Source organism: Pyrus communis, chromosome 5 (assembly GCF_041283825.1).
Source record: "Pyrus communis isolate YQ-2024b chromosome 5, ASM4128382v1, whole genome shotgun sequence".
Lineage (NCBI taxonomy): Eukaryota > Viridiplantae > Streptophyta > Magnoliopsida > Rosales > Rosaceae > Pyrus > Pyrus communis.
In genome coordinates, this window is record NC_142569.1 from 27,106,961 (window position 1) to 27,124,211 (window position 17,251).

Genomic DNA, 17,251 nt, shown 5'->3' on the forward strand with positions numbered 1-17,251 from the left:
CAACTTATTTTTTAGGGGTGAACTTGCTTTAAGGAAGAATAAGTGAACTTAACCTCATAATATACTAACAATAACGTCTAAGTGGCTCACTCACTTTATTCTGCAGGAAGAGAAGGAAAAAACAAAAAAAAACCAAAAAAAAAAAAAAAAAAGGCCCAAACTATAATTTTTCAGTCGAGGGTTTACAATTTAACGTAAAAAATCTGGCAACAAACATTTGTCATCCACAAGCTATTGCTAATCCGTCCTTTGATACAGCGCGGACGTCCTAAAAAGTGAAAAATTCATGCTGCATGTTTTACCAGTGCTCCGAAGAATAACAATAATCTCATCTGATAATATGATTGCGGGGAGACAAGTCCACCTTCCCATCGGCATTAAAAATCAATTCTTCCGTAGTACAAATTGTAAAGATAAAACTAACCACTATGAAACTTAATATCAAATATAGTAAACCCGTAAATACATTAAGAATACACCAACTTTTATTTTCCTGGTCGATGAACGTCATTTTTGTTATACATACTTTTTCATGTGTAGGGCTGAAATGGTCTTCGATCCTAGATCGCATGTGGGAGGTTCACTTGTTTATCTCCAATAATTACATCCTCCTGACCATTGCTGCAAAAACAGAAAAATTTCAACTAGTGAGAAAATTAACAATCGAAACTGCTTGAAAAGAAACAGAACCAGAAAATACCTGAGATAGCTCAAAGCCGACATTCGGTAGAGGCAGGTGAACACAAGTATATGCAACCCAATCGTGTAGAAAAATGCAAAAGTCCGAGCATACCTGTAAGATTATTCTTCTCTTGTTAAACTAAATTACCTTGCATATATGGTTTTTTCTTTTTAAAAAGGGCGACCCCAAGCCAACAAGGCTCCCCACTTTACAAGGATTGGGGGGACAGCTATCGTACATAGCCTTACCCTTGCTCTACAAAGAGGCTGTTTCCACTTGTATATATGTTCTGCTAAAAGAATACGATTTCAACCGGATACAGACATGAGAAAAAACTTTTAAAGGGTTATTCAATTAGCACTGAAAATTTGTTATAGCACTCCTTTACAATAAAAAATTTCCTCAAATTCTGGGGAATAGATGACCAAATCACATGGATCGGGCCAGGCAACTAGAGCCATTATCAAACTTGGGCAACTAGAGTCATTGTCAAACTTCTATTAAAGAGATGCAACAAACAAGAATTGCACATTTTTTATGGAACAGGAATTGCACTGTTAATTAGAACAATATGACAAAATACTCGACCGTTGAAAAGAATGAGCAAAATCTGATATATGTCTGGGTAGTTGAGAATAAGATCATGTGATCTTACTTGTTTCCAAGAAGAAAACGTCCGCTGCTTAGAGTAATTCTATCCCTGAAACCCAACTCCTTGTATCGTTGATCCCTTTCCTATAATACAAGAGAAGTAAGTTAATATATGATCTCTAAAAAATAAAAGACAGCAAAAGGAATATACATCTGTAAGTCCGATCACAGGGTATATGCATCTTTGCTAACAAACTTTACAAATTCACCAGAAAGTACCTTTTTTGAGAAGGCTGCAAAAGGATTTATGTCATCCTCATATATCTTCTTGTACTTCGATTCAACATCTGAGGAAAAACCACTTTCAAGATCCTCTGCAGGCTGAAATATACAACAAAAAGAATAGAGCGTTGAGGAACTACAAAGATTCCAACAATTGACCCAAAAAAATACCCAGCCATTCTGTCTGAAAGAAGAAGAGGGAACTAGAAGCACATATAACACCTTCTTTGATCCTCTAGAAACTACTTTTTCAAGACTGTAATCCTGAACATAACGAATCTTTCCATAGAGTTTGACATTATCAGCTTTCGTCTTTTCCAGTTCCACTGTTAACGCTCCTATCTTTTCCTTCAAATGTCTTATTTCCTAAGACAATAAAATCAGTCAGCAAAGTTGCACGATTCGACCAGTAATCTAGCCACATGATATGGCAGATTACAAACCAAAGCAACCATAGCTGTTTGAAAATTAACAACGTACTTCTTCTGTCTCTCTCAAGCGTGTCCTGAATCGATCTCTCTGATTACAGATAACCTTAAGCATTGAGCTTTGGTCTTGGTCCAAGGAACCGTGTTTTTGATCTGCATTCTGATTCGGAAAGGGTATTGTTAACAAAACAAATTAATGTGAAACCAAATGATTGATAACCAGAGTAAAATGGAACGCATAGTGCAATGACAAGAACTAATGCATAGTGCAATGACAAGAACTAACTTAACTGTAAATCAAACACAGAAAGTTCACAGGTATAATTAGTAATTACCAAAATATGTTGTAGTTAAAAGGCTAAAACCAAAGAGGCCCTTGATAAAATAACCGTGAGCTAATTTGACAATCATCACCCATGTTGTTCTATGGTGATATACCTAAGCACTAGAATGCATAAAAAAAAGAAAAACAAAACTTCATGTATTTTGCTAAATACTTCGTTTTTTGAGGTACAGAAATGGACTACCAATAAGAACAAGATTAACTTGGTGATTTCAAACTTTCGTACACCTTTAGGCCCAATTCTGGAGGGATTGAGATCAAGCTAGTAGGATGGATAAAAAAAATGATAGATAGGAGGGATTAGAAATGCACCATATGAGCATTACAAAAGCATATAAAAGGGATTTGTAGACTACTCCTTCCAAGTAGAGATTTGCAAATCCCTCTCACATGCCTTCATAATGCTCCTATCTAAAATTTTTTGATCCATTCCTTACTAACTAAACCTCAATCCCTTACGCAAACCTTAGGAGTTGCAAGTCAATTTACTCCCAACAAATGAAAATATTTGATTGAAGACTAATTCGACAAAACAGCCAGGAAGGAAACAAATTGCATTATTGCAGCAAAGATGTTACATTTTCCAAATTTTTTTACCCCATGACTCATGAAATTTCATGTGAAGAAATTTATGGTGGCGAAAATGAGAGAGATATTGATATGTACGCGTCCGGGGGGCGGAGGGGATTGGAGGTAGGGAGAAGAGGAGTACCTCAGACGGCTCAGTGCTCCTAGCCTCTGAAAGATCCCAGTCGTCAAATAGAATTCCCTTTTTATCCTTCGGACCATAGCCCTGCAGTAGAAAGGCAAGGTAAAAGTTTAGAAAATATGAGGGGTAACTCAAGTACGAAGTCGTACTCCTACATGCATTCTCTGCTCATATACGCATGAGATTTTGAATGTGTTTATGTCAATATTAGCTGACTTTAGTTTCTATGAAATCTGAACCAATTCTACTTCTCAAAATTGCAACTGCAAAAGATGTTGACTATATCAAGATTATAATCATACTTCACAGTTCATATCATGGAAACCAAAAGTAACACTCATGCGGGCACCATGAGTAATCAATGCTCACCTTCAGTATGTCATCCTCCAACTTTTGGATTAATTTTTGTTGTTCATTAACCTTTACTGTAAGTTCTGATATCTTGCCATCAGCTTTTTCTAGCAAGGATGCTTTCTCTGAAAGTTTGACCTGAAAGCAGCACAATAAAAAATACAACAGACACATGAGAGGTCGGTAATAGAATAGGCATCAACTGAACTACACTCCATGGATTGATTCCCACAGAAAGACATGCTATGATCCCTGGGAAATATTTAAATCAAGTTTTATCTCTGACTAGAGATAGATAGGAATCCGATCATTGTGTCTGCTGCATGCATGTCTTCATACCTTCAATTGTGTGAGCTCATGCTCCATTTTCCGGTTTTTATCGAGAAGAAGAGACTCCATTTTGCTCATCTCTTCCCCAATTGTAGCTACTTCCCAATCTTCAGCCTCAATTGAATTATAACCAACTGCCTACAAATATAACAATGTCAAGTTAATCAGTGATTAACAGAACATTGTTGAGGTACTTGAGAAAAGGAGAACAATGTTTGAAAAATAACTAGGAGTTCTATGGTCGTACAGAAGATACATGAGAACAAATAAAGTATACAAACCAGGAGTTAAATATAAGAAACTACAAGTTCAACGGACAAGAATCAAGCAGAAAAAAAATATATAACCACTGTTGTAAGCCTTTGTAATAATCATTGAAATAGAGCTTGAATTTCAATCATGTGAAGTATATATTAACAATGAACTTCATTAATAGATGGACTAGAATATTAGTTTACTCAATAATGCCAAATTACCGTTTTAAATTAACAAACTTGATCTAATAATTTCAAAGTTTTTTTCATAGCAGCCCCATAAGTGAATTCTCATTGTAGAGTCGTAGACTACTAAATGACATACTCCAGACTTTAAACACTGAAGGTATGATGCAGTAGTGAGTTGATTTCCGGCATTGTGTACAATGAATTCAACTTTTCTTAGACATAGAGCTTAGTTTCCTCACCAAAAATTTTGTAATTTGATTTCTCCAAACAACATTGACCACAAGTATAAACAACTAAACAATACAACTCGAAAGTGTAAAAACTTCTGATAACAGTTACAAAACTGAAGCTAAAATGATAACAGGCAACTTCCAAGCTAAAGAATGTAGGAGAAAGATGGCATTACCTGCAAAATTTTAACCTTTTTACGCAAATCATCAACCAGTTTTGTTGTTGGCCGTGCCTGAAGCTCTTTCTTCATCTCCGCAACAGCAGCTTCCTAAATTAAAAGGGGGTTGATAAAGTTCTTACACAATAGAGACAAAAAATAAATAAAGATAACTGCGGTACATTACGGGAGCTGGAAGATCAACTATATAATACATGAAATTAAATGAGAGGGTGATACATAATACAGGAAATCAAATAAGAGGGTGGCAACTTCATGACTTGGGTTTCCGGAGCATCATAAAGCTTAAATAAAGAACTATTTAAAACACTCAATGTTCAATCCCTAACAGCACTTTTTGTTATGTTCTTAATAAGTATACCTTTTCAATGAGCAGTGCATTCAACCTCTTGATCTCGTTCAAGTGCTTTTCTCTTTCATTTGATAACGTTCTTTCAATATTGTGAAGTTCCATGTTGAGTTCAGCAATGATCTTCTCTTTAGCAATTAAAGAATTCTCAAGGACGCTAGTTGAATCAACATCACTGTGGCACAGCAATAAACTTAAAATAAAAAAGATAACTCAAAAACAACAGAATCAATCTATATAAAGACTTAATCTCAATGGAGGAACAAAACATGGATACTTCAAATATCTAATACCAGAACAATCCAACATACAGAGCAAGGTAAAAAATGAAGAACATCAAAATATCTAATACCAGAAACAAAAATTAAATCAGATAGTTCAGTGAATAAGAATGGAAAATGATCTTTTCTATTGCCTTTTTATTTTTGTCTGTAAGTTCTAGGTTTCACCAATAACAAGACGAGGACTATGTCACTATGCAAAGTTTCTTAGGACAGCAACATTATTAACAGATTAAGCAGAATCCTAACAGTACAGGACAAATGATCACTTAATAAGCGTTATGTATTTCAAGGATTGAAAAGTCGAAATTTCTAAAAAAAGGAGGGACTTTTCTATTTTCAACGGTCCATAAAACAAAAGACTATGAAACTACAATGCAGCACCTATAAATAAAGAATACACAACAAGCCTTGAAAGTGAATTGTGAACAATTCAAACCTTGTAACATAAAAAATAAGGAAAACTAATGAAAAGGGCTTGAAAACTTTGAGTTTTAATGATAAGGACAAAATATAGGGTAAAGTGAATAGTACCAGGATTGACTTTTTAGTGTAAAAATATGGTTTTTCGTTAAAGTGAACAGTACAGCAGGCTTTTCGTTAAAACTCCCTAAAAAATATTGGGTTCAGTACACACCTTCTTCTTAGTTTTACAATAACAAGATGATGACCATGTTTAATTTCTTAAGGCAGCAATTTTTTCACATAGAATACACAGAATCCTTACAATAGATGCCAAATGATAAAATTTACTTAATAAACATTATGTATTGCAATGATTGAAGATTCTAAACTTCTATATTCTACAATTCATGGAATCAAATAAATACCATCTGAAAGAAAAGAAAAGCAAATTGAGACAATAGTTTCCGGGGACATACAAAATACAACACTGAACTACCTCACCTTTTCTTATTTTCAGTGTCATCATTTGCTGTCTGTAATTTGGAACGCAGAAATCCCTGCAAAATGTTCAATGAAAAAGGGGGCTTCAACAATGAGGAACCATTTACTGCAAGAAGCAAAAGCGAGAAACTGAATAAACAATGATTGCAGTAGCTTGGACCTTAAAAAGTAACAAAAGTTACAATGTAAGACCCGTTTGCACAAAAGAGATAAAACTAAAACGCAGCACCTACAAATAAAGAATAAATAACTAACGTTGAAAGTGGATTATGAACAACTCCAATCTGGTGACGTAAAAAAATATTGGGTTTAGCACACACCTTCTCCCTCTCAAGACTAAAAAGCCGTGTCTGAGCCCGTTCAACTTCATCCATCAGAAGATTGACCTCGGATTGCTTGGTTGCCCTCTCTTCATCTGAAAAGATTAGAGAAAACATGAGCAGCTTTGAGAAAATTTATTATATTGAATGCAGAGATTAGATGACCCGGAAGAAATGAGAAAATTTGAAATTCACCTGATTGAGCACGAAGCTCGAACAATTGACTTTGAGCAAGTTCGTGTAATTTCTGCATATTGAAAACACTGTCTTTAGCTTGACGTAATTGATCTTGCAACAATTGCTCTCTGTATAAAGTGAACAGATCATAAATCAAGATACGCAAAAAGATAATAAAGCTTTTAATAAAGACATCAAAAGGCGCAAAACAAAACCAATCAGAGATCTGGTGTGGTTTTGCCTTGGTATCATTCCCATAAATCTTTGTCAGGAATTTTTACCTTTCTTTTAGGACCTCAAGTATTTTCTGGTTCTCTTCTGCAAAACTGCGTTGCTTGATCTCCACAATTTCTTTAACTTTATCCTCCATCTAACAGAACATGAGAAAGTTCACACATTAAAAGGGAGGTATCACCACTGGTTAAAAACATATGTTAAAATTTAAATCTGTTGATTTCGCTATGGCTAAATGCTCCAGCAATAATTATAACAAGGTCACAATGAAATCAGAGAAACAACAATGAATTTGAAATTATAACAAAGTCACAACGAACTTTCTCATCTAAAGGAAGGTAATGACCACCTTCAGTTTCAAAACTGTTTACATGATTACATCTAACTTTAACTAGGAGATAGCTCACCAGAGGGAGTCTGATAGAAACCCTATCAACCAAACCAATATATCCAACTTGAGATGGCAAGATGTGATTATTAAAAATATCACACCGCGACTCAAATAAATTCTATATTGAGAGAAAGAGAAAAACTTCAAACCACTTGAGAAGGTATAGTCGTGCTTGTTAAATAACAAAAGAAACTAGTAATTACAAACCTGTTGCTCTAACTGGCGGTTCCGCTCTTCAAGTCTTCTTATTGTTGCCTGTTGATTTTTTAAATGAGTTGCTTCTGTCCTGAATTCTTCAAGCTCAACTTTCATTTTCCTATTTTCAGATTCTAGTTCAGACAATTTCACATCTTGCTCCTGCATGAGATAAATAAAGATTTTCAAAAACATACCCATAAGGCACAGCTTAAAAAAAGAGCATAGCACACGCTCAAGAGACAATATGTGGTCAAAAAGGGATGCAGTAATTTAATAATAAAACTTTCCAGGTCATCTATATTCTATATGAAACCATTGCTCAGCCAACACTAATGATACTTCAATTGGGCTCACAAGAGTCACAACACAATTTTGTTCTAATCTTTTGTTGATTAAACTACACTTATTTACAAAATCAAGTTTTTAACTTGAAGCAATTTTTTTTTTTTTGCTCTAATTCTCATCCAAAGAATCATTCTCATCTCTGCTACACTCATGTTGAGCATCAACACGTACACAAAAATAGTGTAGCGGAGATGAGAATGCTTCATTGGATGTGTGGGCACACGAGAAAGGACAAGATTATGAATGAGGATATCCGAGGCAAATTAGGAGTAGCCAAAATTGAAGTTAAGATGAGAGAGAATCGGTTAAGGTGGTTTGGACATGTAAAACGAAGACCTACAAATGCTCCAGTTAGAAAATGAGAGTATGAGACAGAGGGCCAAAGGGGTAGAGGAAGACCTAGGAAGGCATGGAAAGAGACTCTAAGAAAAGATTTGGACTACATGGATCTAACAGAAGACATGGCACACAACCGAGCGCAATGACATTCTAGGATTCATATAGCCGACCCCACTTAGTGAGATAAGGCTTTGTTGTTGTTGTTGTTGTTGTTGTTTTATGAACTTCAAAAAATAGACAGCAAAATCGCCATGGCCCGCAACGGCCGTAGAACTGGCCAAGCAAATTTTGATTTCAAAATCACCCAAAACATAATTTAAAGAGCAAGTTGTAGCGTTCAATGGAATCTCCTGAGAGTTATGTACAATCATTTCATGCATATATATCTGCTTGGTCCTTGAACATCATTGAAGTTCATTCAATTTAAGGTATTAAAGATCAAATTATGTATTAAATCAGGTTTGATATTTCAGAAATATCAGAAAACACTAAGTATGATGGTGGTACTTAGTACTTACAGCACTTGAAGCAAGCGCCAGATAAGGATCTGGAGCCTCGTAAATTTTTTGATAGATGTTAAGAAAAGCATTCTCTCCAAATTTTGCTCTCTTAGTAAGATTATCAACTTCTTCTTGGTAACCTCTAAGTAATGAATTAAAGAGATTTAGCTTTTCCTCTGGTGACGCTTTCTTGAAATCTGTCAGAAAAGCATGTTTTCCATCATGCAAAGCGGAAAAAGTGAGATGAAACAATTAAAACACAGAAAAAGGCCTCCTTGCAAAGGTACCCAATATCTGCACTTTCAAGAAGAAATTCACGCTGGCCCACAGAGAGGTGGTCCTCTTCCCTTACTAGACCAACTAATGTAAACTAAAGTAAACTGTGGTCATGATAAAGATATAATGGCATACCTCTAGTGCTTTCCGCAAGCTTCCGCCTATTCTTCTGGCTGTTTTCCTGATTTTCAGCTATCCTAACCCCTTGCTCATCCAATACACTTTTTTCCTTCTCCAAGTCAAAATCTGTAAGAAAAACACAAAAGCGTCCATTGATATCAAGTTTTCAACTTTTCAGCAATGATATTCCTGTTACTTTTGGTTCACAACCCAAATACCCACAGCAGTCAATCCGTGAGGCATCATTCCGATCCTAACGGATGCTAAACCAAACTGAACAGTTTTCCAACCTCCATCACAGAATATCTTTTAGCTCCACTATGCAACATTTTAAGACCTTCCGCAATTTCTTATCAATAAACTCATTCCATTCTCACAACTATCACGCAATTTATTTACTTTTTTACTTGAATATTTAGTGATTCAACACAAAACTCGATAACGCCCAATGAAATTAGTCATTTGCACCATTTCTCTAAAAAATGTTAACAAATTGTGAGCGCCAATTTACACTGATACATACATACAAACGTTGTGTGTACATATATACACATATCTGATTGAAATGAAGCATAAACCAAAGCTTATTTTCTCCTTGTATTGCCAGTAAGGCAGAATCCAATCAGCAAATTGCAGAGCTGACATTAAGAAAAACTTGCGGGTCCTTACAGAGCTACCATTCTCAAATTGTTCAAGCAGAACTGCAACTCTAAAGCTTCAACTGAAAGCTTAACATTAACTTGAAAATTACCTTTCCAGAAATTGGAGACGACGGAGATGGGAGAGGAGGACTTGGATTTGTCCCTGTCGAATCCGCCTTGCGGAGAAGCCTCCATTGGCGGGGGTGCCGGATCTCTACGGCCTGAACGGCACGTCGTCTCTGAGCTCGCGATTCAGTGAGGTGCAGCGGCGGATTGAGATATGAAGAAATGGAAGAAAGAGGGATCTGAGAAAAATAGAGGTATGGATTTTTGGTTATTTAATTTTAGTGGCAAAAATGCTTATTGTTGCTCTCGCCTTAACAGCAACTCCAGCGTTGAAAGGCCCATAGGGCTCCTCAATATTCAATTCATCTAATAAACTCTCCATAATAAACATTAATTTCATCTCCACCTCTATACTAAATAATCATAGCAATAGGTAATAAAATATTAATATTTTTTATTTTATAAAAATAATACAAAATAATTTTATTTGTAATTTCAGATAAGATTTTTAATCTTTCTCGTTGCGTCACATGTCATTATCCGAAAAGGTAAAATCAATTTTTAATTTTAATTTTTCAAATTTTTCATTAAATTTTTATTCGCATAATTAATTTCTGCCATTGGATTAAAAAAATTTTGAAATCCAACCCTCTAGATTGTGCCACGTAGCACAACGGTAAAATTTCAGAATTTTTTATTGTATTTTTTTTTTAATTTATAAAGGCGAATAACGTGGACCGTTGATCTCAAATTCAATGGCTGAAATTAAAGAAGATTTGAATTTTTATTTTACCGTTGGAAATCCAACGGACACGAAGGTGCCACGTAATAACTGAAGTACAGGTGTCGAATATTGATTGGTTAGAATGTAATAAGGAGAGATGTAGATGATTACCACATAGGCAAATTAGTTAGGAATGTGGTATTATAAAAGCTATTGTAAAAACGTTTGCAAATCATCCAATTCAGTTAGTCATCTATTTTCCACTACTTATCTTCTTTCTTTCTCTTTAACTTTTCTCTCTCAAGCTTTCTTGAATTCTTCGATCTTCATTTTCTAAAGAGTTTTTGGAGTTATCATGGTATCAGAGCCAGCGATTGTGTGTGGGTCGATGCTCATCAGAATCATTGATGGAAGCGTGTTGGTTTCCAGATTTGTCTGGTGATTTGGAGTATTTTTCTTGGCAATTTGGAAGATTTTCTTTTTTTGGCGATTTGGGGTGTTCTATATGCAATCAAGGTGGAATCTGCAGAAATTTCAGGTTCTATGTTTACAGTGCTTCAATATATTGCCTTTTCTTGAAATGCTTTTGGGCAATTCTGGTATCTTTGAGTAGTTTGTGTTCAGTAATTTTGTTTGATTTGCGAAGTTGATAGTTTGTATTTGCGAAGATAGTAGTTTGTATATGAAGTTCTGAAGGCCAAAGCCATTATTAGATAGTTGTTGAGCACTGGGTAGTTGAGAAGGCCAATGCCATTACTCTGTGCTAAGAAGGAATCTAAAGGCCAATGCCATTAATTCAAGAAATTTGAGTTAGTCAGAAGTTTGATTCAAGAAAATTGTTTTGTTTCTCTGGGAAATATTCAAAGAGTTGTTAAAAGGTTGATTCTTGAAATATATTAGGTATGGCCCTGTTTGTGAAAATTGAGGGATTGTTGGGTATGTTGACTATTCGACTTGGTGAGCACAATTACACCAAATGGTCTTTTCAATTCAAGTTTGTGTTAAAAGGGTACAAACTGTTCGATCATTTTGATGGTTCAGCTCCATGTCCATCGAAATTTGTGGTTAGTGCAGAAATTAGGGTTACCAAAGAACTGATTGGGCCTTTCAAGATTGGGAGACCACATATTTGTCACTATTAAGTTTGTTGATAGCAATGTTGACTGATGATGCTATAGAATATGTTATAGGGTGTAAGACTGCTGCTGAAGCTTGGACAAATCTTGAGGAAATGTTTGCATCTGTGTCAAGGACAGGGGTTAATCACTTGAAAATGGAATTACATACAGTTCAGAAAGGTGGGGATTCAATGGATAAATATCTGTTAAGGATCAAGTCAATCAGGGATCAATTGATGGCTACTGGGGAATATGTATCAGATAATGATGTGATGATTGCAGCTCTTGCTGGGTTACCCAAAGAATATGTAACTATTAGGACTGCTATACTTGCGAGAGACTCTAATGTCACTATGAAGGAATTTAGGGCGTTATTAATTGGAGCTAAAAGGGAAAATGATGTGGTGATGAATTCATTGACTCAAAATATAGCTGCTTTGTCTATGCAAGGAAATAGTGGTGGTTCAAGTTCTTCTTTGTATAACAATGGTGCATCCAGTTCCAAATCTTCTGCAAATGAGCCATCAAGTACAGGAGGTGTTATTACTGCTACTCCATTACCACAACAAATGCCATTCTTTCCACAGTCTCAAATGGTGCAACCTGCTTATTTTCCTAATCAAAGTTCTTATGGCTCAGGTGGTGGTTATGTTGGTAACTTGGAGCAGCATCCACAAGACAACTCAAGGCAACATCAATCTTCAACACAGTTTAATGGAAATCAACAAGGGTTTTACAATGGAGGACAGTCAAGGGGAAATAGTACTTACCGATCAGGATTCAAAGGTAAATGGTCTAATTATAGGAACAATAATGGTTGGAATGGAAACATTAAGTCAAGAACTACTTTACATCCAGAATGTCAAATCTGTCAGAGAAGAGGGCACACTGCTCCTAACTGTTTTTATAGAACTGCTCAGAGTACTTCACCACATTTTAATACTGAATGTCAGATTTGTGGTAAGAGGGGACATAATGCACTGGAATGCTATCATAGGGGAAATTACTCCTACCAACCCTTTGGGCCTCCTGCTTCTCTTGCACCTACATTTCCTGGTCAATCTTCAGTGATCTCTCCATCACAAGGTTTTGTTCAACAACCTCAGAATTTTGCTGCCCATTATTCATATCAGTTGCATCCACCTGCCATGCAAGGGATGAATGCTCAACAAAACATACATGCACCTAATCTTTCATATCAAGTACAACATGCAATGCAAGGGATGAATGTTCAAAGTTCACCATCATATTCCAATGCTGCAAATTGGATTGTGGACACAGGAGCATCACACCACATGACATCTGATCTTGCCAGCTTACATCAAGTTTCTCATTTTGAAGGTTCAGAGAAAATTAAAATTAGCAATGGTCAAGGTTTGCCAATTCAGAATATTGGTTCTGCAATTATTAAAACATCCTCTCATTCTATTATAATGAAAAATGTGCTACATGTTCCATCTCTTGCTGTGAATCTAATGTCTGTAAAGCAACTGTAAAGATAACAGATGCTGGTTTATTTGTGATGACATAAATTTCTTTGTGCAGGACAAGGTGACAAGGGAGATCTTGTACAAAGGAAGAAGTAGACCTCAAGAGCTGTTTCAGATTCCTGTGTCATCATGGACAGTTCCGAGTGCTTTTATTGGACAGTTGATAAAGTATTCTCTCTAGCACCAACGGCTATGGCATCCTACAAATGAAGTCATGGCAGTTATGTTAGCTAAGTCTCATATTCCAGTCTCTAAGGATAATAAGCATAAAATGTGCACATATTGTATTCATGGGAAGATTACTCGAAAACCTTTTGATAATGAGTCTTCTAGATGTATCTTACCTTTTGATAGAATCTATTTAGATGTTTGGGTATAGATTCTATGTTGTATTTGTTGATGATTGTACAAGATACATGTGGATTTTTCCACTATATAATAAATCAGAAGTGTTTTCAATATTTGTCAAGTTTTACAAGTATATTGAGGTTTAATTTGAAGCACAAATAAAAGGTTTACAATTAGATGGTTGTGGTGAGTTTGTCAGTAATTCATTCAAAGAATTTATGCAATCAAAATGAATGGTTCATAGAATTTCATGTCCATACACTCCACAACAAAATGGCTTGGTTGAAAGAAGACACATGCATGTAGTTGAAACAGGAATAACTTTGATGAATGTTGCTGGATTATCACAGGAGTTTTGGTATCTGTCTTGTGCACATGTTGTGTATTTAATCAACAGAATGGCCTCTAAGTCATTACAAATGAATTCACCTTATTTTTGTTTATATGATAAGCATCCATCCTTGCAGGATTTGAAAATATATGGCTTAGCTGTGTTTCCATACTTGAGACATTATAATGATATTAAATTTCAAACTAGAACCTCAGTGTGTATATTCTTAGGATATGCTTCGGGCTATAAAGGGGCTATTTGCTACAACTTGCAGACGCATAAATTGATTTTATCTAGGCATGTAGTACATGATGAGTCTCTGTTTCTTGCAAAATGTAAACTCTTAGTGCTGTCAAGTAGTAGATTTGTACCACACTCGGTCAATTCCACTCCAATTATAGTTCAATTAAGAGCTTCAAGTGAACATGACAGCAGATCCACATAACAAGTTCAATCTATGTCTGATACTACTTCACAGTCTATACCACAAAGGCAGGAATCTGGAACATAGAAATCTAAGTCATTAAGCTCACATCAGTCTACTCCTATACAAGATCTCAAACAACCCTTGTCACCTATCTTAGATCCAGCACACCTTCAGGTATTACTTCCTATCTCTTTGAGTGATTGGAATCAATCTTCTAGTTCTATTCCTACTAATAATTCTAGAACACACTCTATGACAAACTGGAGCAATTGAGAGAAGAGATTATGCTACTTTTTATAGCTTACCTGAATTACAGTCTTTGGAAATTGATGATGGTTCTCTGTGCTATGATGGATTTTCTCTTCTGGCTGAAAGTGTTGATTATGAAGAACCAAAGAATTTTAAAGTAGCAGCTACAAATTCAAATTGGCAACAAGCTATGGAAGATGAGTTTGATGTTCTTAAAGGGCAAGGGACTTGGGTTCTCGTACCTCCTCCACATAACAGAACTATTATTGGGAGCAAATGGGTATACAAATTGAAGAAGAATCCTGATGGTAGTATATCTAGATACAAGGCATGTTTGGTGGCTCAAGGTTATACACAAGAACATGGTTTAGATTACTCCGAGACATTTAGTCCAATGGTACGACACACTATAATGCGGTTAATCTTTGCACTTGCTACAAGTTACAAATGGGAACTTAGACAACTTGACATCAAGAATGCATTCCTACATGGTGAGTTGCAGGAAGAAATATACATGAAGCAACCACAGGGTTTTGTCGATTCCAGAGCACCAAACCATGTTTGCAAACTTGTTAAATCGTTGTATGGCCTCAAACAGGCTCCACGAGCCTGGAATGCTAAGTTCACAGGTGTGTTACCATCTCTGGGGTTCACAGTTTCTCAGTCTGACACAAGCCTCTTTATTAAGACAGATGGCAAGGATATTATCATTCTACTCTTATATGTAGATGATATAATACTTACAAGTTTGAATATCACCAAAGTCTACGTTGTGATTACTGCTTTCAGTGAGATATTCGATTTAAAGGACATGGGAAGGCTGACTTACTTCTTAAGGCTGCACATTCAGCATAAAAGCAATGGAGATATGTTTATTAGTTAGACCAAATATGCAAAAGACCTTATAAAAAAAGCAGGAATGGAGAATTGTAGGCCTGCACCAACACCTTCAAAGCCTCATACTCAGTTACTCATATCTGAGGGCCAACCTTTGCCTAAGCCAAGTTTCTATAGAAGTATTGTTAGAGCATTTCAATATTTGACCTTCACTAGGCCTGATATTGCTCACTCTGTGAATGTTGTGTGTCAATGTATGACAAATCCAACTGATGCACACATGTTCTTCGTAAAAATGATACTAAGATATCTTCAAGGGACTCTAAAGTGTGGAATTACATATCATTTAGGTGCTGATATTCACATTTTAGCATATTCAGATGCTGATTGGGCTTCTGATATCAACACCAGGAGGTCAGTTACTGGATATGTAGTCTTTCTTGGTTCTAATCCTATTTCGTGGCAGTCCAAGAAGCAATCATCTGTGTCTCAAAGCTCAATAGAAGTTGAGTATAAAGCTCTAGCTAATTGTGCAGCTGATGTGTGTTGGATAAGGTCACTAATTAAAGATCTCAATCAATTCTTACACGCTTCTCCTGATTTGCACTGTGATAATATCTTAGCATTGTCCCTTAGCATAAATCATGTCTTCCATTCCAGAATTAAACACCTTGACATTGATTATCATTTCATTCGTGAACGGGTGTAGAAGAAAGATATCGTGGTTCATTATATCTCCACAGATAATCAAGTTGCAGACATTCTTACTAAAGGACTTCACAGTCATGTGTTTGTTAAGCACTGCATCAATCTCAGCCTTGTTATTCCTAGCTGCGATTGAGGGGGGTAATAACTAAAGTACAGGTGTCGAGTATTGATTGGTTAGAATGTAATAAGAAAAGATGTAGAGGATTACCACATATGCAAATTAGTTAGGAATGTGGTATTATAAAAGCTATTGTAAAAACATTTGCAAATCATCCAATTCAGTTAGTCATCTCTTTTCTGCTGCTTATCTTTTTTCTCTCTCTTTAACTTTTCTCTCTCAAGCTTTCTTGAATTCTTCGATCTTCATTTTCTCAAGAGTTCTTGGAGTTATCACCACGTGGCCTCCAACGGTAACATTACTGAATTTGCGCCGCAGGCCCTAGCGCCTGCAAAACTAGTCGGAGATGCGCCCCCACGCGCGCATGTTACGCTCGTGCTTGACGCAAAAAATATAATAACATGGCTGATGTCACCCTGACGTCAGCGTTGCATCACCTCGACCTCGGGCTCTCGGGCCACCGATTTGTGCCGGGTTTGTCGCTCGGGCCCCCTCCTGTGCTGAAGCCCGTATGGGCTGGAGTTGATCGCCCCAACGATTTGCTCCTGTGCAATCCACGGTCCATCGGGCTAAAGGCCCTTCTGGACTTGCTCAAAGTGAGCGTTAAGTGGATTAAGATAAAATTAAAAAGCAAAGAAAATAAGAAAGTGGACCGAATGCATGCTTTTGGGGTTGGGCGGGATTGAATGGAAATGTCATTATTGGGCCTGACCCAATAATAAGATGGGTTGGTATGGACGTTTTGGTCATTTACCATAATAGGAACGATTTTACATTAAACTTAAGAACAGATCGTAACAACACCGTTCGACTCAAGGAAAATAAACTAGATAGGTCTTCTTCTTCACCAAAAGTCCTCTTACGAAATGTACTTCAAAGTTGCCTTCTTCACTTTTTTTTTTTATTTTTAATTTTATTTTTAATTTCAATTTATGTTTTGGGAACTTAAAATTATGGAAAAGTCAATCTTTGCCCTGCCTTGACCAGCTTTTGGGTGGGTAAAATCCGATCTGGTAGAGAGATTTTTAGGGTCTTAGTGGTTAGCTACCCTCGCTTGCCATACTATAGATCTACCCATGTACACGTCCAAATTAGTAGTTACATATTTCACATGAAAAATGGAACATTATTCGACCACATGAAATTAGTAGTTACGTATTTCACATATAGAATACCTCTCGAGTTTGTAG

The 17,251-nt window shown here is 36.2% G+C and overlaps 1 protein-coding gene across 1 annotated transcript; it reads right to left on the minus strand.

Moving 5' to 3' along the window:
- Nucleotides 1-317: 317 nt before the first annotated feature.
- Nucleotides 318-10,099, minus strand: LOC137725237 (protein CASP-like). Its single transcript, XM_068463863.2, has 19 exons — nt 9,756-10,099; nt 9,020-9,130; nt 8,627-8,805; nt 7,434-7,583; nt 6,883-6,971; nt 6,620-6,729; nt 6,425-6,519; nt 6,105-6,160; nt 4,930-5,092; nt 4,566-4,658; nt 3,726-3,854; nt 3,405-3,524; nt 3,039-3,119; nt 2,036-2,143; nt 1,778-1,921; nt 1,553-1,654; nt 1,338-1,417; nt 701-793; nt 318-621 (listed from the first exon to the last, which is right to left on the minus strand). The coding sequence occupies exons 1-19, from the start codon at nt 9,838-9,840 to the stop codon at nt 561-563; spliced, it is 2,049 nt and encodes a 682-aa protein (XP_068319964.2). The 5' UTR covers nt 9,841-10,099; the 3' UTR covers nt 318-560.
- Between the last annotated feature and the right edge of the window lie 7,152 nt (nt 10,100-17,251).

Excerpts from the sequence above, each read along its gene's own strand:
- LOC137725237 (XM_068463863.2), bottom strand. The coding sequence starts at position 9,840 with ATGGAGGCTTCTCCGCAAGGCGGATTCGACAGGGACAAATCCAAGTCC. Across the intron at positions 7,584-8,626 it reads TGGCGCTTGCTTCAAGTGCT|GAGCAAGATGTGAAATTGTC; the intron begins GTAAGTACTAAG and ends TATCTCATGCAG. Across the intron at positions 6,161-6,424 it reads TTAGTCTTGAGAGGGAGAAG|GGATTTCTGCGTTCCAAATT; the intron begins GTGTGTGCTAAA and ends AACATTTTGCAG.